This window comes from Ammospiza nelsoni, chromosome 2 (assembly GCF_027579445.1).
Source record: "Ammospiza nelsoni isolate bAmmNel1 chromosome 2, bAmmNel1.pri, whole genome shotgun sequence".
In the NCBI taxonomy this organism is placed as follows: domain Eukaryota; kingdom Metazoa; phylum Chordata; class Aves; order Passeriformes; family Passerellidae; genus Ammospiza; species Ammospiza nelsoni.
In genome coordinates, this window is record NC_080634.1 from 25578569 (window position 1) to 25604618 (window position 26050).

At 48.1% G+C, this 26050-nt stretch overlaps 1 protein-coding gene across 1 annotated transcript; it reads right to left on the minus strand.

The window, feature by feature from the left end:
* Window positions 1-8842: 8842 nt before the first annotated feature.
* Window positions 8843-21305, minus strand: DRD3 (dopamine receptor D3). The gene is made up of 7 exons (XM_059466314.1): window positions 21205-21305; window positions 18687-18978; window positions 13652-13764; window positions 12313-12455; window positions 11077-11273; window positions 9868-10132; window positions 8843-9039 (listed from the first exon to the last, which is right to left on the minus strand). Exons 2-7 carry the CDS (start codon window positions 18966-18968, stop codon window positions 8843-8845), a joined length of 1197 nt encoding a protein of 398 aa, XP_059322297.1. The 5' UTR covers window positions 18969-18978; window positions 21205-21305.
* Window positions 21306-26050: the final 4745 nt, after the last annotated feature.

The window sequence follows — 26050 nt, forward strand, 5'->3', positions numbered from 1 at the left end:
ACGTGCTATTCTCAACAACCCTTCTCTTCTTCTGGCTTTCCAGTCCTTCCAAACTGCTGTGTTATGGTTTTCTCCCAGTCCTACCCATTAGGCTTTCCTGTTACAGTTCTCTGCTTAGCTTTTATATGTGTGCACCTGGGTACCATGGCTGCACAAAGTAAACCATTTCATACTGGGCAGAATTTGACCAGCTACATCATTCAGTGCCTAACAAACACAAACGTCACTAACCCTGAAACCATCTCAATGTGTTGTATTTATACAACTTCTCAACATATCAGTCCTCTTAGTTCACACTAAAAAATCAGCAACATTTTTCATGCTAACTTAGAAATTTTTAAAATCTATTTCCAGGCAGAGATCTTAATTTCTTTCAAAAACAGAATTCTTGCCCTAATATGGGGATGAAAACTGCATGAAGAAAGCTAAACTTCCCGTGGAAAAGTGAAAATTGAAATTAATAAGGAGTGGAAAAATGTCTGTGCTAAATTAACTTCACTAAGCACAGAAGACTGCAAAAACATCCTTGACTGCCATCCATCCCCAAAGGGCAGAATATAAAAGAGCAGAGCAGAATACAAAAGAGATGGTGTGTTATAAAAACATTAGACCCTTGAATATCTTTTCCTTAGCAACCTTTAGTGTAATCTTCCCCTTAACAAAGAAAAACCTTTCACGCTGATGAGAATAACTGTCAGGGCCTCATGTTAAGGCCTGTGTCTTTCTGACCACTTCATCAGTATTCTGCTCAGTAACTTCCTTCTTCCAGAGCCATTTTAATGTTGCAGACTCTTTAGCAGTTTCAAAGGTATGCTTTCAAGTGTATTAAGGAAAAAAAATCAAATTGTCTTATTACAAAACAGTCTTCTTTCCTTCAGGGTTCTAATTCCCCCCCCCCCCCCCACTCTTTATCCACCCCATCCTATAAATCACCAGGACAGTGTCCAAGACACACACAGTGTATATCCAGCCTTCTCTGACAGTTTCCAAGTCTGCTCCTCTGTGGCTCTACAGGATCACAGGAGATGCCCAAGACTGGAAATGTTCCAGCAGGGTGTTCAATTTATTTCTATATAAAACTCAAGGAGATACCTTCTTGAGTTCTTATATCTATAAGGTCCAGCAGGTTTTCAGACCATGGGATTTATGTGCATAGAAAATTTAGTTCCAGGTGTTTCAGAGGTGCCTTTAAGCATTGAGTAGCTTTATTTTTTCTTCATCCCAAACCCTGTTGGGTTTTGATTCACAATGGGAGGTGGCAGACAAAGGGCTCCAATAAAATGTTTAAACCGTTCTTTCAGTAATTTCAGAGCTGTTTCCTCTGTGATGTGGAAGGCATGCATTGAACAGATGATGGTGCAGGCCAGTTAAATGGTTTTATTTTTAATTCTCTGGAGTGATCTACATAATTTGCTAGGGACCTCATCTCTTTCTGGTAATGCAGCACTCCTTTTTACTACTGAAGATATTCAAGCACGTTACCATCCTTTCTTTTGCACCTTCTGTAGGCATGACAGGACTTTTCAAACAAAAAGAGAATGAATTTAAATCCCTTCAAGAAGTTGGATCTAGACTGGTAAAGTTGGTGCTGGGACAAAAATGGTGCACTAAAATGTTCTTGCTTCGCTGTTGCTGTTGCCAATGTGAACGGTGTCTGTCACAGTACACAGTCTCCTCCCTGGGAACATATTGACTTGGAAAAGCAGCACCTTTCCTGGCGCACAATGAGGTGATGATGAACTGCCTGGCTAAGTCTACATCTGTTGTCTGTATGTTTCAATTACATTGGTCACGTGAAGGAGCAACACAGTGGGATGCTCTGTCGTGCTGACACAGCTCCTCCAGCTCCTGGCCTTGCTTACTGCCCATCATTGCAAAGTCTTTGGAGAAAGCCTGCTCTGTTCCCAGCTATCTGTGTGTCTGAACATCTTGCAGAGCTCTTTGGGAAGCAGTTTTGGATGAGAAGGGGTTATGTGGTTAACCAGGATTATTTCAAGCCTCTAAAGCATGAAAATCTAGGCATCTGTTAAGTGAGGACCAAAGGTAAAGGAATTATAAATAAAGGCATTTGCATCTGCCAGACAGCTCAGGATTAACCAGCCTTCTGTCTTCCCTATGCTTCTGCTGCTGTGTAAAGCATGTTCTGGCTCAAGGGAGTGGCCAATGCACTGGGAGAGGCAATGGCAGTGGTTCATGCAGAGGCTCTGCAGGACAAGGTGTATCTTACTGCCCATACCTGCAGAGTTGATTGATTTGCAGGGTGCTGATCAAGAAAAGACCTAAAAACTATGGCACTTCTATGCAATGGCCCAGCACAAACTTTCACAAAGAAAGGAGGGTTCCAAGGCCCTTTGGCCAGAGTTCCTGGACCCATCGCTGTGCTCTATGTGTGACACCTTGTGCTCTTGAGCTCCTGGATGTGTTGCAATGCATGACACGAAGGTGGCTTTGTAGCAAGGCTTTGTCTTCACAGCTCCCTTCTTCCACAGGAGAACATCTGGTTTGCCTTTTGATGAGGCAATCAGGGGAGGTATTGAAGCAGCCAGCATCCTGCAGGAAGTAAGCAGAGTCTACAAATCTGTCTTGAGCTTTTTTGTACTGCCCTTCCTGGGCCAGAATGGAACCATCTACAGAGTAATGTCAACTTCAGTGGTACTGTGGGCTGAAAAACAGCTGAAGAAACCAGCCCTTAGGAAAGCCAGATGCTTTCCTCAGACAAAGCTGAACTGGGATGAGAGAACAGACTGGCAGGGAGCTGAAGCCTTTAAAGGGATGCAGCCTCTTCAAGAAAGGGAACAGGAGATAGAGCGTCTGGGAGGAAGGAACATAGGCAAACAGGATGATTAGGATTTGGCAAGGCCAGCAAAAAAAAGGAGTGGGAGCTGTGCAGTATGTCTGTGGGTAGCACTGCCAACATCAAGTTGCAGAAGCCACTAGCATGTGCCTTTTCCCGTCCCTTGTTTTGTGCACATCTTGAGGAGGAAGAAGCACTCTGTGGTTCAGGGAAGTCAGCAATGGCTGCAAAAAGGCAAAAGGCCACGGAGCAATGCTGGTAGCCTTCAGAGCTGAGGCTGACAGAGGTACTCAGTGCTGGACTCAAATCTGGTACCTGGCTCCCCTGTTGATCACAGCCACTGCAATCTCAAATATTCCAGGGAGTCCTGTAGCAACAACCATCTGCTCACATCCCTTGACCTCACCCCCACAGAGAGAAGTGCTGCTGCCTCTCACCTAAGGCAGAGCCAGGTGAGCAGTCCACCTGCACCACAGCCCTTCTGCCCTGACGTGGGATGGCAGAAAGAAATGTATTTTTGCTTCTGTCCGGTGAAAAGTGGTCTTTATTTGGGCTGTTCAACTTGCCATGCTCACAGCCGTGCAGTAAAACTTATTAAAACTGACAGGAGTCCCCAGGGCAGGAAGCCAGAAAGGTCTTCCCCACATCACCAAAGATACAACAAGCCTAATGCTTGTCTCACGGAGATGCTTAAATTATCATACTGAAATTAATTTTTAATTATGTTCATTTTCTTCTTTGGCCCCAGGGGTTTTCTTTGCCTCACATTTCCAGAGGCATTCAGGGATGAGACCAGTGTCTGGCAGGAAGAGATTTACTCCCAGAATCACAAAGGAAGCTCAGGAGAATTCCTGGCCTGGGCCTCAGAGAAAATCTATCCCTGTTGAAGAAAGGTGTGGTTGGCATCAGAGATGGTGGGCTCCTGATCTGACACTTGAGGCAGTAAGGAACCAAGGAAAGGTGGCATGAGTGATGCCATGAAGGCATAACAAGAAAGGTCACTGCTATGTGTTAAGATTGACTATGTGGGGAGTAACAGAGAATAACTGGATCAGTGGCTTTTGAGATTGAAAGGCAGCATTGCTCTGGGATGCATCTTCTATATCCTGTTCAATGCCATTCATCAAGAAGTACTTAGCTGATGCTGACTTTGAAGAAATAGAGTTTTGAATCCCTCACACCTTGAAATTTCTATAGTCTTGTGAGTCTTCCTTTGCTCATAAGGCAGAAGGACAGGTGGAAAAATACTGCCAGGAGATGACATTGTTATGTCAATAAGAATTCATTATTGTCATTAGATAAGGAAAAACACACTTCAGTGTCTCATTCAAAGGCTCATGCAGATTTGGGATACTTGCATTGGTCAAAGAAAGAACTGATGAGCCCATTCCTCTTGTTGGATGAACCAGGGGTATTTGACAGCCAGGGTCTGTCACTTTGTGACCAAATCATCACACACTTAGCTGAAACTAATGAGATTGTGACTGCTGTCCTCTGGGTTGTCCACAATTCCTATTTGTAGTTCTGAGTGTCACCATATCAGCAGCCTGCAGGCTGTTGATCCTGCCTTGAAATGCTGGCATTGATTAGACATTCTTCAGAAAACATCACAACAGCAATAAGCTGCAGCCAAGTTCTGTCTTCCAAGGAAGCTGCCATCCTGAGCAGGTTGTGCTGGCCCCAGCTGGGAACAGAGAACCCCCTGCCACTCCAATTCCCCTCAGAGAGGCAGGCTCCAGGTGCATTCCCTTCCCTTCCCAAGGGGGAAGCTCCCTGTGCTTAGCCCCACAGCGGGGTCCAGCTGAGCTCGGCTGAGTATCTGGCCAGGCCAGCCCAGCCCCTAAGAGACCTAAGGAGGGTTATCTGGAGAAGTGAGATTTTTCTGCAAGGCTTTGCTTTGTCCTTGTAGTCTGGCAAATGTGGATTTTAATATCTGCAGCTGGGACTGTTAAAACAACATGTCCAACAGCTGCTGCAAGGTACCTGCAGAAAACTCACTGAGCAGTATCACCTGCAGAACACTGGTCTTTGACCGTAGGTGAAACCTACCTCCTCCATAAATTCGTTGCCTTTCCAGGAACCAGCTTTTTTCTCATGGAACATTGTTTTATCTTCTGCCCCATGGACCTCTGTGCTCTTCTGCTTAAAGATTCTTGTATGGTCTGGTGCCTGTTGTGCCTCTGACAAGGTAGAATGTTTCATGATTTCTTCTCTGTTTGTATTTTACAGTGTAAAACTCAACATTAGAGCTTTTAGTTTTAACTCTGGATGGCTCCAGTTCAGTGTCTGGTACCATTTAGGATTTTAGTAACTTGGGTAACCTGCATTTTTGGTCCTAGACCTGAAGTTTAACACATGCAACATGTGGAACATCTGTCACAAATGGGGAGCCCCAGTGGAATAGCAAACTGAGGGATATGTGGGCTCAGTGGCTCATTGATCTGGGTTCCTGCAGCTGAGCCACAGCCCATGGCTCTGTGAGCTGGGAGATGGTGGATGCAGGGGATAAATGGTGTTTTTCAGTCCATTTCTCAGGCGTGCTGTAAATGTGTCTAGACTGGCAGCACTTGGATGGCTGCCTTGTACCTTGTGGGAGGTGGGGCTGCTCTTCCCAGTGAGTGTTGCTGGCTCTCCTTCATCTCCAAAGGGTCTTAACTCTCCTCAGCCACAGTGGAGCTGCTTCCTCGCTGCTCTCATTCACAAATGTCTTGCAGCACAGGGGCCCTGGGGTGCCCCATTGCAGCTGCTGCTGGGGCGGGGTGGAGGTGAGCCCACCCTGCAGTGCTGCATCTGCACCTGCCCAGCCCTGCATCTGCACGCTGCAGTGCTGCATCTGCACCTGCCCAGCCCTGCATCTGCACCTGCCCAGCCCTGCATCTGCACCCTGCCCAGCCCTGCATCTGCACCTGCCCAGCCCTGCATCTGCACCCTGCAGTGCTGCATCTGCTCCCTGCCCAGCCCTGCATCTGCACCTGCCCAGCCCTGCATCTGCACCTGCCCAGCCCTGCATCTGCACCCTGCCCAGCCCTGCATCTGCACCCTGCAGTGCTGCATCTGCTCCCTGCCCAGCCCTGCATCTGCACCTGCCCAGCCCTGCATCTGCACCTGCCCAGCCCTGCATCTGCACCCTGCAGTGCTGCATCTGCACCCTGCCCAGCCCTGCATCTGCACCCTGCCCAGCCCTGCATCTGCACCCTGCCCAGCCCTGCTGCCACAGCACCTGGGGCTGCCTCCGAGCTCCCCTCTCCTCTCTGCAGGAGAGGAGGCTTCTGCGTTATCCCAAGGCTCTTCTAATGGGAATATCAGCATGTAAATGTGTCCCCACAGAATGCAGAGCACAGCGTCACAGCTCACCTCTCACAGCCAGTTGTGGAGTCAGGGAAAACAAAACACCAAGGAGGAAAATGTAGAAAATTAAGGTTAGTAGGAGACATTGAGCAGTTGGAGGAGAATGCAGATTACTCTGCTGTAAATAATGAGTGGGGGTGTGTCTTGGGGGTCCCTCAGCAATCTCTCTGGCTTGCTGGAGACGGTGGAGAGGCATCAACTGCTTGTGCCTGTAATTGCTTCTGTTCCTTGGCATTTTCTATAGGATCACCTATGATTGTATTGACAGAGGAAAACTGGGCATGGTGCTCAAGCTGCACTTGAGGGAGGAGACAGAGATTGTTTTGGTTCTGAGTTGAGTTTTTGAAATTGTGTGAGGGTTTTGTGCTGTATTTATTTATTTATCTACTTATTTATTTATTTATTTATTTATTTATTTATTTATTTATTTATTTATTTATTTATTTATTTATTTATTTATTTTTGTCCCTAGTCAGTTCTGTGATCTGGTAGTTCAGATCTTAGTAAAGAAAGGACTGTTTGTTTAGATACAGGATTTTCCCCATCCCTTATTGCTGTGTGGACACGAAAATGCTGCTTAGTTTTCTGCCACACCTCCTGTTCTTACCTCTATCCTGAATCATCCTGGGGATCACTCTTTGAAGAACTGGTTCAAATTCAAGTAGGATCAAGCTGACCCCTGAGAGATGCCAGGCCAGATTTTAAAATGGAGCTAGTCACCCTTTTAAAGATCTTTTAATTTTCTCCTTACTGACAATTGTTATATAAAGCAATTGGACTGGTGATCTCTGTTATGAAGCATCTTAATGAGAATTACTTGACTGGCAATCTGTCCACAGGTTGGTTCACTTGATTCATACCTCCTCCATCCTGTGTGCTGAGTGCCTCCTGTGCTATCCAGCATCTTTGAGCAGATGGAGTGACACTACTGCAGGTCTGCCTGGTGTAGCTGGGAAACTAACTGACTGTATTTCCAGAATTAATCTGCTGGAAGTGGTTACAGAAGCCTTTGATTTCTTTCCCAGTTGCAAGGAAAATGCAAGTAATAATAAAGACTTCTTGCAGGTGTCCGGGTGGATGATAATTTTTTTACAGGTAAAGTGTTAAGAGGGCTACAGATAACAAAAGGAAGGAGGTACATTAATCACAAAGATACCAAAACTTCCAATTACTTGTGTTTTATTGGGTCAAGGCAGTTACAATGCAGTATGGAGGGCACCTGCCCAGGCAAATGACACATGCTCTCCACAAGATCCTCCTCCCAAAACCCAGACAAACCAAAGCAGCAGCTAGAGCTCTGGCATGTGCTCTGGAGGCAGAGAACAATGGCCTAGGCCTCCCATTAGGAAGGAAAGGAAGGCCTTCCCAGATGGAGAAGCTGTGGCATGGACACAGGCAGGAGCAGCACACAGAGTTATGCCCAAAGCTACCAAACGAGCATGGCTGACAGCACAACTAAGCCAAGTCCTGGCAGTGAGAGCTGAAGACTCTGATCCAGTACAGCAGGGGAGCAAAACGGGAGAGCCAAGCTGAGGCTCTCTGGCCCATGCCAGGTTTGTCTATATGAGGGGAAGAGCATTAGAATGCCCTGACACGAGACCAGCTTACGGTACATCAGGACTTTCTGGTTTTTTCACCCAGGAACTACTGGAGATGGCTTTGTAGAATACTGCTAGGAAAGGAGACCATGGCCAGGCTGTATTTGTCCAGCTCCTGGATGCTGGGATATACAGAAGCCATGTGTGATGACAAGAGTATTGGCAAGGGGCATCAGGGAGAGTCCTGGAGCTGATCCCAAGGCAAATGTCCCTTCTTACTGGGAGGAATGTTATGAAACAGCTGTCCCCCAGGTATGGGCTGTAACTGGAGTTATTGCAGCAGCCAGGTGGTACAAACCCCAAATCTAGCAGTGCTCCTGTCAGGAGAGGAGCACAGGTGAAGACTGTGAACAAGTTTGGAGACAGGGTGCATGCAACCAGCTGAAAAAACAGGTTTGAATCTATGGCAGCTATCAAGAGCCTGTCTCTCTTGGTGGCCCCTGTACATCACTGGGGTGTGTGGTAGTTAAGTAATGGCCAATCTATCACTGGTCCTTGGGTCAGGAGGAGAAGGGACCCTGGGGTAGTGCTGCACTTGTCATGTGAGCTGACCTACCAGAGGGAGAGCAGCCACCTCTCTACCTTGCAAGGAACAGTAAAATACAAGCTGGCAACACAAAGGAAGATTTCATTTGCAACTAGGGCGATTTTCTCAAGCACTTAGACTGACCCAGTTTTACAGGCAAACCTTTTGATGGAAACAACAGGAAAGTTGTTATTCTTCCATCAGTGCTCCTTTTCTAAGTTTCATTGTCCAATTTTCACTCTTGGCTCCTGACTGAAGACATCAGGATCCTTATCAAAGTACTCAAATTCTGTCCTCTTATTAGGACTGCTGTGCATGAGCTGGGTGCCTTCTGCAGGCTGAGGTTGCAGCTCTGGGAGGGCAAATGCATTTCCAGCATGTAGGCAGCAGAGATGAGGATGCCATCTGCGTTTGGGTCGCGTGTGCCCTGCAAGCCTGTCAGCGCCCGGCAGCGATGCCCTGTGCTGGCTGATGTGCTGCACACCCGGAGCTGTGTCCAGCACTGAGGGACTCACTGCCTTGTCCCTGGCTGCTTCTCCTCCCAGGGCGCTGCTGCAGAGCCGTGCAGCCCCACAGTCAGCAGCAGAGGATCTTGAGGAAGGCTCTGCGGAAGTCAGTGTTGAAGGTTGTGTAGATGATGGGGTTGAGGGCACTGTTGACGTACCCGAGCCAGGTGCTGGCACTGTAGAGCCCTGGAGGCACGTGGCAGGATGGGCAGTGGGCATTGAGGATGTGAATCAAGAAGAAGGGCAGCCAGCAGACTATGAATGCCCCTGGGTTTAGAGAGAGGCAGAAAACAATCCGTGAGTTTAAAGCAGCAACTATTTGGAAAGGGGCCTGCACGGGTGACCTCTCCCTCCAGCCCCTCACTATTTCTGTGTTTCACAAACACTGAAGGCCACATTTATTCCTGACATAGAGAGATTTGGCAAAAGTTGGGCTCCTTGGGACCAGGTTTGTGAATGTATGGGGCTTCAGAAGTGGTCTGATGACAGACAAAAGCAAGTGGCCACAACTTTGACGGAAAGCCTCAGCTGCTTTAATCAGTTAGGATGAGGGCTGCTTTATTTTCCTGCTACTACTGAGTTAATGGGGGGGAACAGTGCATCTGGCGACCACAGCAGGTGACAGGGACAGCAGTGTCCTGGCTTCTCTACCCAGATGTATGAACAAGTTCCTCTGTGGCTCCTTGCCTCAGTTTCCCTGCTTCTCTGTAATCAGATTTAAGAGCTTCTGCATGTATAGAAACTTAGGATTGTTCCAGCCTTGCAATAGTAAAACAAAGGAAAAGGAAAAGCAAAGGTATTGGCTGTTGTTCAAGCAGGGCTTGTTGGCCACTGATTTTAAACAAGGGTAACAAAACATAGTAAATAAAACACTAACATACATGGTTCTCAACATCTGGGACCATTATTCTAGATCCCTAAATGTTCCACTACTGTCTCTCCTGAGTTTGTGAAGCAGTAACAGCTGAAGCCAAGGCCCAGCTTGCATTTTTTAAAAAATCTCAATATTGTATTAGGAGGTTTTGTATTAGGAGGCTCCTGGAAGTCCCAAACCATCACCCCCTGCACCCCACAGGCAGAATGGCTCTCACTCACCCAGGACAATTGCCAGCATCTGCGTAGCTTTCCTCTCCCGCAGCTGGATCAGCCGGGGCTGCTGCTGGGCCAGCCTCAAGCTGCTGATGGTTCCACCATTGCTGAGCCTCCGCACCTGCACTGCTGCCTTCGTGCTCCTCCTCCTCTCCTCCCACCGGCTGGGTTGGGCAGCCCCTGGTGCCTTGGTGAGGGATGCCTCGTGGCAGAAGCTCCGGTACCGCTGCAGGCCGAACACAGCGAGCAGCCTCCTTTTTGTGGACATCTCCTGGCCTGTGCATTTGAGCGAGAGACGGGGGGGGAAAGTGCCTTGGCATCTGTTTGGCAAAGCTTTCCTCTCCATGTGTTCCTGCAAAAGATGATGCCACAGAGGATCTGGAAACCATCCAAACTGCTCATTGGGCCAGAGGATGATGAGGGAAGTTGTAGGAGTTATCCTTATCCTTATTTGCCTCTTATATGGCACCATGTCCTCTGCACTGACCTGGGGATTAACCAGCAGCTGGCAACACTTTGCCTCCATCCCACCAAGGAGAAGCATGAGAACAGCAAGAGCAGGAATACCTGCTCTGCTAACCTTCCATCTGTATTTTTGTGTTGGCCCTGCTCCCCTTAGCATCCCCACCCTTTTAATGTAGCTTCACTGTGCAAAAATGGGTAAAAGGAGTGGATATGCATGACCAGGTAATTCCTTTCAAACTGTTGTGTTGGTTCCCATGGTTGCAGATATTTCATCTAGAAAGGTCAGTGGAACAAATGTTGCATGCACCATGAGTATTTTGACCTCTTAAGTCTGTCAGATGAAGAGGGTTTTTATTTTAATAACAGATGTTAAAGCCTGTGAAGCCCTGAGAGTGAAGCTTCATAGAGCAAAAATCAATAAATGAAGACATTAAAATCAATAAATGAAGAAATTATGCAAAAAATGAAGACTTATGCATGGCTGAGAAAATCCTGCTCTGAAGAAATACTGAAGTAGGCTGTGCTCTTTTCTACTTGCCACTTCTAGAGGGCAGAGATACACAGGGGTCTGAAAAGGATTTAACTGGAGCTTCTGTGCCTCAAATATCATGGTGTATGAGCAAGGGATGGGATGAAAACATGTCAAGTCCCTCCTTATGCTTTCTGTTCTATGTTTTAACCCTTTGAGGAGAAGAGATGATGCATTCCTCTCCTTTTTGACCACTCCTAGTGGGTTCATGTGGCTCTTACGTGGTGTGCATAGCACGGTTTGGTGCTGGCGCTCTGGCTGCCCTGCCACGTGAGGGTTCGCTTCTTCTGCCTCTGTCTGAGCACGAGGTAAATCCGCACATAGAGCAGCAGGGTCACCATGAACGGGAGGTAGAAGGACACCAAAGAGGAGTAGATGACGAAACTAGGGTTGGATATGGAACAGACACTGGGATCCCCTGGGGAGGAGAAGAGAGAGAGAGGAGTGGCTGAGCTGATTTCAGTTTAGTACAAGGAGGCTCTGGTGTGCTGGCAAAGCAAGACAAAAGGTGGCTGGGGGCAAAGGCAGTCTAAGGAGTGCAGAGTATGCTCTGGCTTACCCAATTACCTAAGTGATGCTTAAAATGAACCCAACACAGGGCCAACAAGCATTAGCAAACATGCATCTGCCTGCTTTTCTGGCCAACAGCTGTTCTCTCATGTCTATTCCCACCCTTTCTTCTATTCCTTTGACAGGCTCTGAGCTGTCTAGATGCAGAGTGTGCATTCACTCCTATCTGTCTGAACCAGGCAGAGGGGGGCAGCAGAATTTCCCACTCCCATCCCTTTCCTGCCTCAAGCACTGCAGAGAGGACGGAGGGGGGCAGAAGCTTCTGCCTGTGACTCAGTGGGAAGGAAGGCTCCCCTGCTCCTCTGCCTCCAGGGAGATTGTGCTGCCCTAGCTAAGGGGAAGGAAATAGACCAACCTGCTTTCAAGGTGGAGGCTAAGTTGTTTGCCCTCCTCAAAGGATTAGTTAAGGAAGCCGGCAGCCAGCTGGATAGGAAGGAGGTCTCTGACAAGCAGTGCTAATATGCAATCCTTGCTGTTTAGAAATGTGTTCTGTATCAGAGTCGAAACTGTGATTCTGAACCTGTGGATATCAGCAAGATGCCATGAAGTGTGTGTGTGCGCTGTATGTGCTGCACGTTTTGCTCTGTGTGCTCAAGTGATTGTTTGATGGGAATCTGAAGACCTGGACACCTTGATGGGCATTGATTTGGCAGTAGAGGAGGCAGGTTTGCCCTTTAGAGTGACAGTCACTGTCTACCTGAGCAAATGGCAAGTTTATAGACTTGAGTACATGCGGATTTTTCTCTCCCTTCATAGTGTGGTTTTCAGTTCCTTAAAATTTCCTGTAACTTGGCAAATCTGCAGACCCATGTTAAATGATCTGGCCATACACAGGGCAGCTCCACTGCCAACCCCTCCTGCATGCTATTGTTCAGGATATCACCTACCTGTAGTATTGAAGCCAAAGAGGAGAGGGCATGACACTGCAAATGCCAGCATCCAAACTATCACAATCATGAGAGAGACTCTCCTGCAGGAGCTCTGCCCAGTGCTGTACTGGTACTGAACTGGTTTCACCACTGCCGTGTATCTGCAGACCAAACCAGCTCCGGGAAGAGGAGATGGAGGAAGGAGGGAGGGAAAGGAACAGGTTTTTAAAAGGAGAAGTGAAAGCAGCACAGGGAACATGATGGTGAATGTGGTGAAGAAATAGAAGAGGAAAGTAGAGAAAATCAGATGATGGGATCAGCAATTTGTAGAAATGGTAAGTGGGGCATTGCGGGGAGGAACAGAGGAAATCAGAGTTAGTTGGCAGCAGTGCAGAGAAACGCTCAGCAGAACTCACAGCATGCAAAGCTACAAGGTTTGGGCTACCAGATGGATGAAGAAACCCCAGGAAATCCCTGACCCTCAAGGCCCTGGAGTTATATGGGCACTGCTGTGAAAGAGCACTCTGGAGTAACCACAAACTACTAAACTCTGTCTCAGCTGCCTGGTCTGGTGTTACCCTGACAGGCGTTACCCTGGGGGCAGGCTGTCAAGGACCTTCAGTTGCTGGGGTGCTCCAGGAGATGCAGCTCATCAGGGCAAGGATTTGGGAGGTACAGGAGTCTCATCTTTAGGAGAGCCTGGGGGCTGTGTCTTGCAGACAGCCAAACTGAAATGGGGATACAGATTCCCATGGAGTAACACTGGACCAAAGCAGCACTGAAAGCTGCTTTGCATTATTATCCTTGAACTACACATTACAAAGGTACAGCATGCAGTATTTTTCCCTTCTCTCATTCCTTGGTCCCAGTAGGATCACATGTGACAAGGTTTTGGCTCCCAGCCCTCAGCATTGCTTAAAATAGGCGCAGTTTTAAAATGCAGAAAACCAGAGCAAAGCTCAAGATTACACAGCAATAATCTTCATCTCTGTCTGTGAATATGGCAGGATTTTGTTTATTAAAGCTTCATGAGTGAGATCTCCAGAAGGAGAAATCCTATTTGACACTCAGTGGGAGCTGGATGATCAATTGTGGTTCCTGCCTTTAAGAAGCCTGAGGATGTGGTTGACTATCCACTGGGGATGTTTTATTGCTTGTGTCTCCTTGCCCTCCAGTGCAGGCCTCCTCTTGCAGAGCCACATTAACAGCAGCGGTGGCAGGGACAGACCTTCAGGGGTTTGCTGTCCTGAGAACACCGATGCTGTCTGTGCTCACCCCACTTCTTGGTCCCTGCCCCACTGGGGCACAGGGCTGACCCCCTTATCCAGGCTGTCCCCTGGGTGCTGCTGTGTCTCACCTGTCAATGCTGATGGCACAGAGGTTCAGAATGCTGGCTGTGCACATCATTACATCCATGGTGACGAAGATATCGCAGCAGATGCGGCTGAATGTCCAGACCCCTCCGGTCACCTGCACCAGTGACACAAAACTGTCAGCCTTGCTCAGCACCAGGTCCTGACAAGTTATGTATGAGAAGCTGCTCTCCTCCAGGTATCTCAGCAGCTTGGAGCAGCTCCACAGTGATGGGCAGAGGGAAACTGAGGCACCAGTGTTGTGCGCAAGATAACACAGCAGTAGGTCGTGGAGAAGGAGCCTCACTTTAATTTCAATCCTTTATGTGCTCTTACAGAGGGAGGCAGGGAGAAGAAACAGCAGCTATCCCTTCTCTCAAGGCCTAGCATGAAAAACTGATTTAAATTTGCTATCACTGTATTTATCCTTTGATTAATGATTATCTGAGAAAATCTAAGGGCTGAAAGTCTTTCTCAGCTTAGCTGCCAGAGTGCTCTTGCAGGCAGCGAGCTGGAAAAGTGCTGCAAATTTTTTGCATTTATGTATGAAACCGAGATCTGAGACTGAGGCTTCTCAAAAACCTTATTTGAATTCTTATCTCAGTTAAAGATTTTGATTATTAGATCTGAGTGCAAACTCACAAGCTACTCAGATAAAGAGATCTGAGTTGCTACCAAGCCGTTCTGGTTGTTCTGAATTTTTAATCTGAAGTGTGTGGTTGTGAAAGCTCAGCCGCAGCCTAAGCTCAGACTTAGCAATGGAGAGAAGTGGGTTTTGGAGCAGGCACCAAGTTCTTGACAATGAACTTTTTGATTGACAAGCATGTTCCAAGCACTGTGTGGCCCTGCTGTCCTTGGGATTGGGATGACAGCCTGATTCTGACGGAGGTGGTCTGCCTCAGTGCCCACTGCTTGTAGGAGATGGAGGGCAGGCTGCCTCCTTGTTCAGCTGCAAACAAACCCAGTCCTGTGCCGAATGGGGGAGCAGGAGAGAAAAAAGGGGGAAAGTCCATGCTTGGGAGAAAGCCTGGATTTTAGCCTTCAGCCCTGAAGATCCCGCTGTTTCATCTGGGTCCTGGGAAGCAATCAGAAACTGCCACTAGTTTCTGGTCTCTCTGCTCACATTTAGACAACATCTGGAATACTGCACCTGGTTTTGAGGCAGCAGTAGAGGAAAAACATTGATAAACAGGAGTGAGTCCAGTGGAGAGCCACGAAAACAATCCACAGGGGCCGGGGCAGCTGTGAGGATCAGCTAAGGGAGCAGGACTTTTTCAGTCTGGAAAAGTGATGGCTTTGAGGGGTGGGAGACTAACAGCCCTCTGGTGCAGTGGGAGGATATTGAAAAGGTTGAAGAAGATGGAGCTGGGTTTTTCACAGCAGTGACAGCAGTAATGTGGTGGGAGGACAAGAGGCAACAGGAATGAGCTGGAAGAGAGGTGCAAACTGGTTATGAAGGTTACTTTTCTGACTACAGGGACAGTGGAGCCAGTTGCTTGGTAAGTCTGTGTAGGATCCATCCTAGGAGCTCTTCAAAACCCATTCAAAAAGAAGTATCCCAACCATACTGGAGAGGGTGCCACAAGTAAGCTTGGCTTCTCAGCCAGTGGGTCAGCCCTGCAAGTGTTGGTGCCTAGGAAGGATGCAGCCCCTCTACAGAGAAAAGCACTTGTACAAACACAAAATTCACTCTGTGAGAATTGTTTAAGAAATAATCCCGAGAAATGTAAATGATTTGATAGTGGCAGCATTCCCACACATGGGTACAGAAACTTGCTGAGGTGAGCTGTGTCTTTTGGGTGTTCTCTGCTGGACCCAGCTGCTACATTTCAGAAATCAGGTATTGAATGAGTCAGTCTTCTATTAGACCCTCTGAGCCTGAATGAAGGCAGGGGAGGGAAATGGGAATTGGCTTGCAGAATGGAACTGTGCTTTCTTCTCCAGTTCTCTTGATAATGGAGATGCTCCTTTGTTTTCTTATAAAAGTAATGGGAAAAAGTCAAACCAAAACTACTGAGCTTTTCTACACAGATGAGCTACAAGACATGCAGTCTGAAGGCTGTCCATCTGAGATTAGGGACCTGAACAGGTAGGTTCAGCTTCCTAAGAAACACTACACTGGTTTGACTTTAGTTTCAGATTTTGAGATCTGCTTGACCACCTCAAAATATATTAAAAAAATGCTGGAAGCCTTTGCAGTGGGACCCAGTAAGGGATGTTTCTGCAGTTTGAGGTAAAAAGCAATGCAATCTTTACGAGCTGTGGAGTCTGAAGAATATTTCACCAAGCCAGTGGCAGGTGTTCACATGAAAGGCAGCTGCTGCTAACCCAGCAGATGAACAAGCACTTAACTGAGGGAGTTTCCAAGGTCCTGAGCATGTTAAAATGCTGAGGTCAAGAATGGGAACCATTAAAACTGAAGAAGGTGCTGGTGGGGATGGCTCAGAATTGACCCCTCTCAGGACGATGCTATCACATCACACCACCTGCATAGACTGCAGCTTGTGTAAGAGGATGCTTGACAGATCAAAATGTCTGGGCTTAAAACTCATTCTCACTTCCACCTGCCGCTTCTGAAATGGGGAGTAGCTCTGCTGGAGTTGGTGAAGTAGTTAATATTTACCTGTGGGGTATATGAACCCATAATTTATTCCAGAATTTAACAGTGAAGAAAAGCCTTTTTATTATATGCCTTGTTCAACATTTAAAAAATTCTATTTCTGATCTTCCTTTTATTGCTCTGTTCTAATCATCTTTGCTACAACAGCTAGAACCTGCTAGTCTGCATTCCTGGTTTTCATCTGCTGGCAGGATACTTCTCCTTTATCCCTCTGGTGCTTTTTGTCCAGGAATCTCAAAGGGTATCCCAGGTATTAATTGAATGAATCCTCATATCTGCCTGGGTGAGGTGGATGGTCAAATATTAATCTCTTACAGCTGATGAGAGCAAACTACAGAGAGATGAGCTGATACAATCTCTCATTACCACTCAGTGATTATGCAGCAGAAGTGTCCAGGGTGAAATCTGGCTCTATCAAACACAGTGCTCAAGAACCCTATAGACTATTCAGGTCAGGTTTTCACCTAATCTTCCTTGACAACCAGTCTGCTTTATCTACAAAATTGTGGTGTTATTATTTTTAACTTCCAAACTCTATAAGAAGCTTTCCAGTTAATGAATGCCCAATGGTTATTTTTTTAAACTTATGCTTATCCACCACTCTCCTGAATTCTTAAAATAAACAACAGAATCTCCACAATTCAGATACGAATGGTAATGCTGCATTGAGGAGCACACGGATGGGAAAGTAGGAAACCAAGCTGCATCAGGAAATGGCAGGCATGAAAGCAGTGGTGCACCTAAGCAGGCTCCCTGCAGGGTTTTGTGCTTGAGAACTGCCCGGGGCTGCTGCTCGCTCCTGCAGCTGTGAGATGGCTGCTCATGGGTCTGCACAGTACAGAGAGCACTCGTGTGGGCAGCACTGCTCACAGCTCTGTCCTCCCTCTGACACCAGTCCAGCAGAGCTCCTGGAGCTCACAGAGCAGCTTAGGTCTCACTGCTCCTGTGTGAGAGACAAGATGAGGGACAGTGTGACTCCCAAACAGTCTCAGCAGACCAGACCTCAGTGACAACCTTCTCCTGAAGCTTTCTTCCCTTTTGGAGGTAGAACTGGATGTTGTGAGAAGCCTGAGGAGGGTGTTCGCAGCCATGCTGCCGCATGTCCTCCTCCATCTATGCAATGACTACATAGCATGATGGTGTTTAATGCCCTCAAACTCCAGTGGGGAGAGTACTCTGATGCCACTGTGCTGGAAACCTTGGTGAGCTTCAGCAGCCACAGCACCAGGGATCAGTAAAGAAGAGGGCAGCAATATTGGTGTGCCAGACCTACATGTTGGCCCCCAGAAGATTGCTAGACACTGTTAAATAGCACTTCTGAGCCAGAAACCTCCTTGAGATGAGGAGTTTGAGGCTATAAAATGTTCCTGTTGCTGCTCTGTCACAGCCTTCCCAAAAGATTTCTCAGAAAGAGACAGTTCTGGTTTGCATGATTGATAAAATAACACATTTCATGGCCACTGATGACTCTAAAAATGGAGTGTAAAGCACAAACTTCACAAGCAGCATTTAAATCTGAGGCATTTATCCACCTTAAGCTTTTCCATAAATAAGGGCCAGTTCTGAAGTCTGGTTTGGCAAACCCTCAGTAGATGAACAGGTATTCTACAGTTTTAGGGACTGAATGATTTTTTGGCAATTTCCAGGCTCATGGTGTATTGAAGCATGATGCCATTTCTGCTTCATTGACGGCATTGCTGATCCATAAATAGCCGCAAATATTGAAAAACTTTGGGGCTTTTTGGACTGTTTTTTAAATCTTAGTTTTCCTGGAGTCCTACAGCCCAGTTTTATAGGAAGTCCTGTGCAATGCTAGGATTGGTAGTTTGGTTTGGGATGTGTATGAGTTCTTTTCTTTGTTGTCTGGATGACTCTTGCATCAGCTGCTTTGATTATCCAAGCTCCTCAGACGGAAATTAGTCTTGAATGGGTCTACAAACACAACTAGGAAATGGACCTACTGTTGTGCTCACAAATCATGACCAAGGCTTTGTATGGGGCAGAGGCTGCTCCACAGATGTACCTCAGTCCCACCCTGTCCACAGCAAGAGTGAGTGCCAAGTGTTTTCTAAAGCAAAGCATAATATGATTTCATTAAGGATTGGAATGCACTTGAGCTGATAGACTATTCCAGTCTCAAATAAAATTTGACTTTTAATAATATTTTTTAGTTGCAATCAAACTGAAGAGTCGAACTCTATCTTTCTGGGATGGCTTCCCACACACACACACACACACACTCTTATACCTTTTTTTTAATAACTCTATGCAGCACACCCAAGCAGTACACAGCCTGCAGGACAGCTCCAGGGCTGTTCCCCACAGATCAGTCTAAATGCTGCTACAGCCTTCATTAGGAACATGAGCACGCATGCAGTGGTGTGGTTAAATTCTGCTGATCATTCCTGAGAGGTACTCACCTCCAAGTACACCATCCATGGCATCACCAAAGTAGCCACCAGCAAATCTGCCACTGCCAGGCTCACCACGAGGTAGTTGGTCGTGGTTTGCAAGGTGCGTTCCCTCAGCACAGCCAGGCACACCAGCACGTTCCCAAAGATGATGGCCAGAATCAAGATGCAGTAGCAGAGGGCGTAGTAGGTGTGTGAATGGGGCAGCCCAGGCTCTGTGGTGCTGTTTGCCCCACAGGGAATGGGGTCTGTTGCGTTAGGATGGCTGCTGGCTCTGGTGAAGAGGGCCATGGGGCTGCCACTGCAAAGAGAAAGAAAGGACTGAAAATCACAGCTCTGCAATGACTGCGGAAAACAGAAACCCCTGTGGGTACCGGGATGATTTTTATACTTTCTGTATGAATTCTTCTCCAAGCCAATCAGAAAGGTATTTTTTCCACTCATATACAGGCAGAGCTTTGCTTAAAGACTTCCTTGGCCTGTTCTGTGCTTCACTGAATCTAAGCCCAGAGAAGAATGCAAGATTTCACCTCCTGTGTGCATGTGAAAGATGGATCTTACCAACCAATGCAGCTGTATGGAAAGTGGGCAGTGGTTTTGAGAAATAACAAAGTCACAGCACAGTATAAGTCAGCTGGGCAAGAGTGCAGCCTGAAAGACAGTAATTTGAAATGATGAGCAAGACCCAACACAGCTACCCAAACATACTAGGGCTTGGCCAAAATTTGGAACTTATATATTTTCTTCTGGGAAGTATCCTCTTCTTTCTCTCATCAAAAAATGTCTTCAATAAGTTCACACACTCAAGTGCTTGGCAGACTGGCAGCAAGCACCACCTCCAGAATTCCTCTTCTCCTGTAGCATGTCCCAACCCCTGCCTGCCTTGCAAAGGGTTGACTGCTGGTGCTGTTCCCATTCCATCCATACGGTGCTCTGTTTTCCATGCCTGGCCAGAAGATATGCTTCCTGTGCTGAAAAGCAAACCAGCTTGATGTCTGGGATGAAATAATGGGAAGATGCTTGCAGGGTGCTCTGCATTTCTTTTTCTTACAACAGATTCAAGTCTGTTCTCAGTAACCTACCCTTCCTTGATTTAAGAGGAGGATCTTTTTCCAGAAATATGAAAGCTGCTGTACCGAGGTTGTTCCATGACATTTAATGGCTTGTATCTTCTTTTTCCTTTGCTACTGCTCCTCTTGCTGAACTCATCATCAGTATGACAGGTACGAAAAGCAAGGACAAAACATTGCAATACCAGTGGTATAAATATTACTCTGTTTCACCTCACCCCTTGAATAGCAGCATCTGTGATGCACAATGGGTATAAATTGCTCCAACCCCTTGGCATAAACTCATCCTTAAAACTGTTGCTACTTTCCCCTGATGATTTGTAGCTGGGAGAGGGCAAGGGTTGAATGAGATGGAAACTGAACTTCCCCATGTCTTGTAAACACAGATCCCTCAGAACAGGGGTGAAACAATCTCTTACGGCTTGTGCTTGTCTCCTCTATCTTTCTTCTGCCTGACCCTGACAAAGCAGTTAAGCTTTCCACTGGATCACGAAGCTCTCTTGTAGCATGAGCACTGCTGCTGGGTCCAGGACTATTCATAAAACAGTTGAGCTGCAGCCCCTCAAAGACAGGATTCATTTTACTGTGTCCCTTGCACAGACACAGTTCCCACTCTGGGAATTCTGTATTGTCTGGAGCCAGGAAAGGCTGGTACTGTAGTGCAGGAAAAAGCAGCTGCCTAGGTGATAAGCAAGGCCAGAACAGGGAATAAACAAAACATCACCAATAATATACATAACCAGAAGGCGTAAGGCATCCCAACACACAGTTTGGCTGTGGGTTTCCTGTCTTGTCTTCTGTTTCTTATATTCACAAGCCCTATTTTTGACTCTCACCCCAAAGTCAGTCTTCCCTACTGAGACCCCTCCCAGCCCCGTCAGGTCCCTCATCCCTGGACTGTCTTCAATTCCCCCCCCACCCCCAGTCCTGCTCACTCCACACCTGGCCAGGGTGCTGCCAGTCCAAGCACGTACCAGCGTACCTGGATACCCTCACAGAGAGAGGGGCGGCAGGACACCCACCACCCCGGCTAACGGGGTGACGACCTGCCATGGGGACAAGGGTGGCAGCCGTGGGGAAGAGCCGAGGGAGGGGAAAGGGAGGGAAAAGGGACGCTCCTCCCGCGGGTCTCCGCTTCGGAGGGGTCCGGGTGCCTGTCCCGGCCCGCATGGCAGATCCGGGTGCGGGAAAGGGTTCGGGGTCCGAGAGGGGGGTCCCGCTGTGGCGGTGGCTTTGGGTTCGTCTCCAGCCGCGGGTGCTGCTCCGCTCCCGCTGTTCCGAGGCTCCCGCACCCGAGGGGCAGCGGGAGCTGCGCCGCTCCCCGTGGTGCCCCGGGCCCGGCTGCCGTGTGCCCAGGGGGCTGGGGAAAAGCGGGCAGGGAGGGCGGCGGGAGCAGCGGGAAAAGGGGCTGCCGGCGCCGGGCGGGAGGGGAGCGGGAGGCAGCAGCCAGGACTTACCCCCGGCCCGTCGGGCCGTGCCGCCGCCGAGCAGAGCTCGGTCCCGCTCCAGGTCCCCGGTCCCGCCGACTCTCGGCCCGACCCGCTGCCTCCCGCCGCCTTCCCGGCGCGGAGCCGCGGGGCGGGACCGGGCTGGCCACCTCCTCCCGCCCGCCCCCTGCCCCGGGACCCCGCGAGGCCCGGTCGGGGGCAGCGGGGCCGGGGCCGGGGCCGTGCCCGCCTCAGGTGGCCGGCAGGTTGCCCTTCTGCCCAAGGGGCGGCGGAAGGCGTCTGGGCGAGTTTTGGCGCCGGGGTCCGCAGCAAGGGCGTGCTTGGCTGAGGGATGGAGCTGCTCCTGCCGGGAGGCGAAGCGGGGAGCTGGGGGCCCGGGGCACCGGTGCTGGGCCGAGCGCGGGGAGATACCTCGGCCGGGGCTGCTTGCCCAGCGCACAGAAAGTTGTCGCTTAAAAAAACAGCAAAAACAAAAAACCAAACAGTTGAAAAAAAATATCAAAGCAGAGATGATTTTAAGAAGGGGGAGGTTTAAAAAAGATATCTCTTTAAATAAACTGCCCTAAATCTGAGATGAAGGAGTGTGGGTTAGCGAGGAGGAAGTTGGAAAGGAGACTAATATTGGGAAGCATCCTTCTCCAGGGACCACTGCCAGCAGGCACAGCATGAATGGCCGGGGCACAGCTACAAACCCTGCCACATCTCTGCGATGTGGCTTCCTTTGAGGTCTGAGATCGAGTCCTCTGAGGCACAGTTCTCCTCAGACTGTGGTCACTGGGGTACGAGTGATGCCAGTGGATCTTCTGTCTTGAGGTTGGGTTGTGCCCACCACCCACTCTGGCACAGCAAATGGGGCTTGCAGGGAGTTGTCAGGAGGGTACAGGACGCTCAGCAGCAGGGCTGAGGTTTCCCTTCACTGTATGTAGGACCTGTGGCCATAGCAGGAGGAGACCAAGTGCCCTTCCTCCTTATGCACCCACAAGTCAGAGTGGCCACAGGCTGGCTTGTATGTGGGCAAGGAAAAGAGGAGATCCTGTGGAGAGCAGAGCTTATCTACCTATTTCTAAGAATTTACTTCAAAATGATGTGTTGAGGCTTGGGCTTCCTGGACCATCTCTCCTGCCTGCAGCTTTGCAGGCTAAGCTCTTTGTGGGTGTGGTACGAGAGTGGTACAAGGGAGAGGCGCTGTAGAAGGACCTCATACCCATCAGGTGTGAGGGGTGAGAATACCTTCTTTAGCCTGGCTGGGGATGGTGAAAGTGCCCCTGCAGGCTTTGATGGGACTAATCAGCACCACTGCCTTTACCCAAGGCTGTGACTGCCCCATGGCTGTGGATGGCACTGGAGGAGTGTGATGAGTCACTGCCCATTCCCTAGGGCCACACATGCACATGTGTCCTGCTGGAGGATATAGCTGCAAGGCTGTGAGACCAAGTGAACCGTGAAGGGCTCTCCAGCCCCTTCATTCCCTTGGGAGCCCCCAAACGGTGTGACATGGACTACATTTACCGTGCTTACATTTGTACAGTCAAACTTCTGCTGCCAGCTGAGCCATACTGCTCTCTTTTGGGGAAATGCACTCGCTGGCGGTGTCTGGGGCAGTCCAGGAAGGGGGGAAGTCCTCCTACCCATGTCCAGCAGAGGCTTTTTGGCTGTGAGCTTGGAAAGAGTCCAACACAGCCACACTTGTGTGGTTAAAGCTGGAGAGGAAAAAGCACACACCGTGATGCTCGTCCTGACTGGCGAGGGCTGTGCAAGTCACAGGCCGGGTGCAGATGCCCAGTGAGCGTGACTCCTCACAGGGGGGCTGGCATTTTAACTTCATTTTAGCAGTTTTTAAATGCAGTTTGTTTGTGGGCAATTCCCCAAGGAGTGTGGCTGGCAAAGTGCTCACACTGGCTCTAGGGTGATGGGGCCTTGCTGCTGCCAGCTGTTTGATGTAGCAGCTAACCACAGATCGATAAAGAGACACTGCCTGGCCCTCCTAGAAGGAAAGGGAGATGCAGCAGGGGGAATGAACTGCTATAACCAAAAGATCACCATTGTTTTGCCTCACATTTTTTTATCTTCAGTGCTGAAACTTTCCCTTTGCCTCGCCTTGTGTGTCAGTGGATCCCCTAGTTGTGTCTCCCTTGTGAAACTTGTTTCTTGCTTTTAATTATTTTTATCTACTTTCTTAATATTACTCTGACTCCAGGAAGAAAAAAATTATACACTCACAAAATCATAGACTGGTTTGGGTTGGAGAGACCTTAACACTCAATCTTCAAGATCAACAATCTTGAACACTTCCAGGGATGGGTTATTCACAGCTTTCCTGGGCAACCTGTTCCAGTTCCTTACAATGTCTTCCTAATATCTCATCTAAACCTACCCTCTTTCAGGGTAAAGCCATTCCTCCTTGTCCTGCCACTAGGTGCCCTTGTAAAAAGTCTGTCCCCATTTCCCTTTTAGACCCCTTTAGACACTGGAAAGCTTCTACAAGGTGTTCATGGAAGCTTCTCTTGTCCAAATGTAATTCTCCAAAAATAATCTAGTTGTAAATGCTTCTGTTCTACTGAAGTTCATTATCCTAAGTACTCCCTACCCACCTCCTTCCTGGAATGGCTCTCTTCACACCCCCTTGTCAGGTTTTCCCAAGACTGGAAGCTCTTTGGGGAAGGGACTTAATGACTTTCTTGTGTCTGCTTTGCAGTAGAGGTCTTCCGGAGCAAGATAATAATCTTTGTGATCATTTAATTTAGACTAGATTGCACCACACACAGAGGCAAGGCTGAATTAAAATTGCATAAGCAATCTAGATTGTGATATTTTCAGTGGGTTTTATTAACAGTACAACTTCTTTAATACAGTAGTTAGTGCAATGTCTCTCTCATAAAATTCTCTCCTCCCTACCTCAAAATCAAGTGTGTGGTGTATATTTGGCCTTGTTAAACACTGGACATGTTGTAGGCCTTGGTTGTCACATCATGGTGTCACTGGAGCAAGGCAGAGAAACAGGTCAGTAGTAAGTTGTTAGAACCTCCAAATGAAAGAATATGCCAACAGGCATTGCTGAAACTCCTGGTTCTCCCACCCCTTCACAGGCTTTCTGTCTCATGTGCAGAAAGGGGAGAGGTGCCGTAGTTCCCAAACCTGATTAATTCCCAGCCTGCTGATTTGCACTCACCTCTAAGAACAACTCCTTAATTCTCCTTTTCAGTCCTATGTGCCCTCCAGCTCTTTGGTAAAAATTTCAAATAACTTGGATAAATGCCAGTGTTCCCTCTCAATATTTCCCCACCCCCTTGGCTGTCAGTCCTGATGTTCCTCTGTGCTGTTTGTCCAGTGAGGGTTTGTGCACCCCTATTCCCTTGTTCATCTCTCCAGTCTGTGTTCGTGTTTCTTCCTTTGGTTTCCAGCCACAGTCTCAGCATCCTGTCCAGTCCCCAAACCTGTCTGTCTTTCCCTACTAATGCTGATTCCCAAGCTTCTCACTCTTCACTTTGCCATCTCTGGCTGGGTTGCTATGCCCTCCACTCCCACAGCTTAAAGGATTGTTTGCAAATTGTATTTATTGTGATTTCACAGTTGCTGTCACTACAGCCAGTATTTGAGGTGCAGTGTCTAAAATGTGCCACTCAGGTGGAATCAATCCTCCATCCTACTTCCTGCAAGCCAAGGTGCCCTCATGACATTATTATTAAAATACTCTGCATCCATGGGGTTTTTCAATACCTGACTGCATAAAGCCCTAATTTCACATCATGGCTGACCCTGTTTGGAGCAGGATGCTGGACTAGACACCTCCTGGGTACTCTTGCCAAGCTGAGTTATCCTACACTGACATGAAAATAACCTTACCTGCTGAATGTGAAATAAACAGAACCTTTTTGGCTGGCACAACCTGCAAACTTCCAACAAAACTTTAATTCATACCCACTCCATCTAAGCAGGATATGCCTGCTTGGCCTCAGTAGCTTTACATTTTTTACAAGACTCACCTATTTTCACAGTGGTGGCCAAAATGGAGCTCAGTCAGCTTCAGGATTATCTGTGCACAGCAGCTTGCAGCATCAGTACAGACTCCTCGGAGAAGCTACCGCAGCTCACATCAGTTAAGGTTCATGTGAGATTCAGATCCTGCTGATATTGATTCCCTTCTGTCCAGCATTTACCTTCCCTGTTCCCCTCTGCCAGCAATATGGAAAAAGGTCGCACATCCCAAACCTGCACAGCCCACAGAGATGTGGGTTTGGTCCACAGGGAGTTTTTTGCCATGCAAATCACATCTGCAATGGATTTTATACAGCAAAACATTCTGACTCCAAGGGTGGGTGGTAGCATAATAACTCTCTCATCTGCTGGTTAGGTATTAGACTGGGACTTTCAGGTCCAAGTACTCCTTCTGCTTTACCTCAGGCATGATCTGGTTTAGAGGAGCTCTCTCTATCTGGCAGAATTGTGACTTCAGGCACTGTATCCCATAAAGCAGGCTGACTGAATAAAGCCAGCATCCTGCCAAATTCCTCTCTAAAATTACTGTTTTGGTTCTGTTTTGCTTTAATTAAATTTTGGTCACGTTAGAACACAAGTTTTGCAGTGTGTCACTGGAAGGATGGATCCTGCCACCGTTTTCTTCTGCATCAGTATTGGGCAATTGCTGCTGCTCATGAGGAGAGGAGATGGGGGTTTTTAAGTGATGAGGGCAACTTCTGCAGGGATATCTGACAGAGGAAGGGCTGTGGAGGGGGCCAGAGGATCATAATATCATGCCTCAGCTTGTGGTGTCTCCCCACAATCTTCACACTGCACCATGCCCAGGGAGTCCAAGGGGCTCATCCAGGTGAAGCAGTTTCAGGAGATAAGAGAGAAA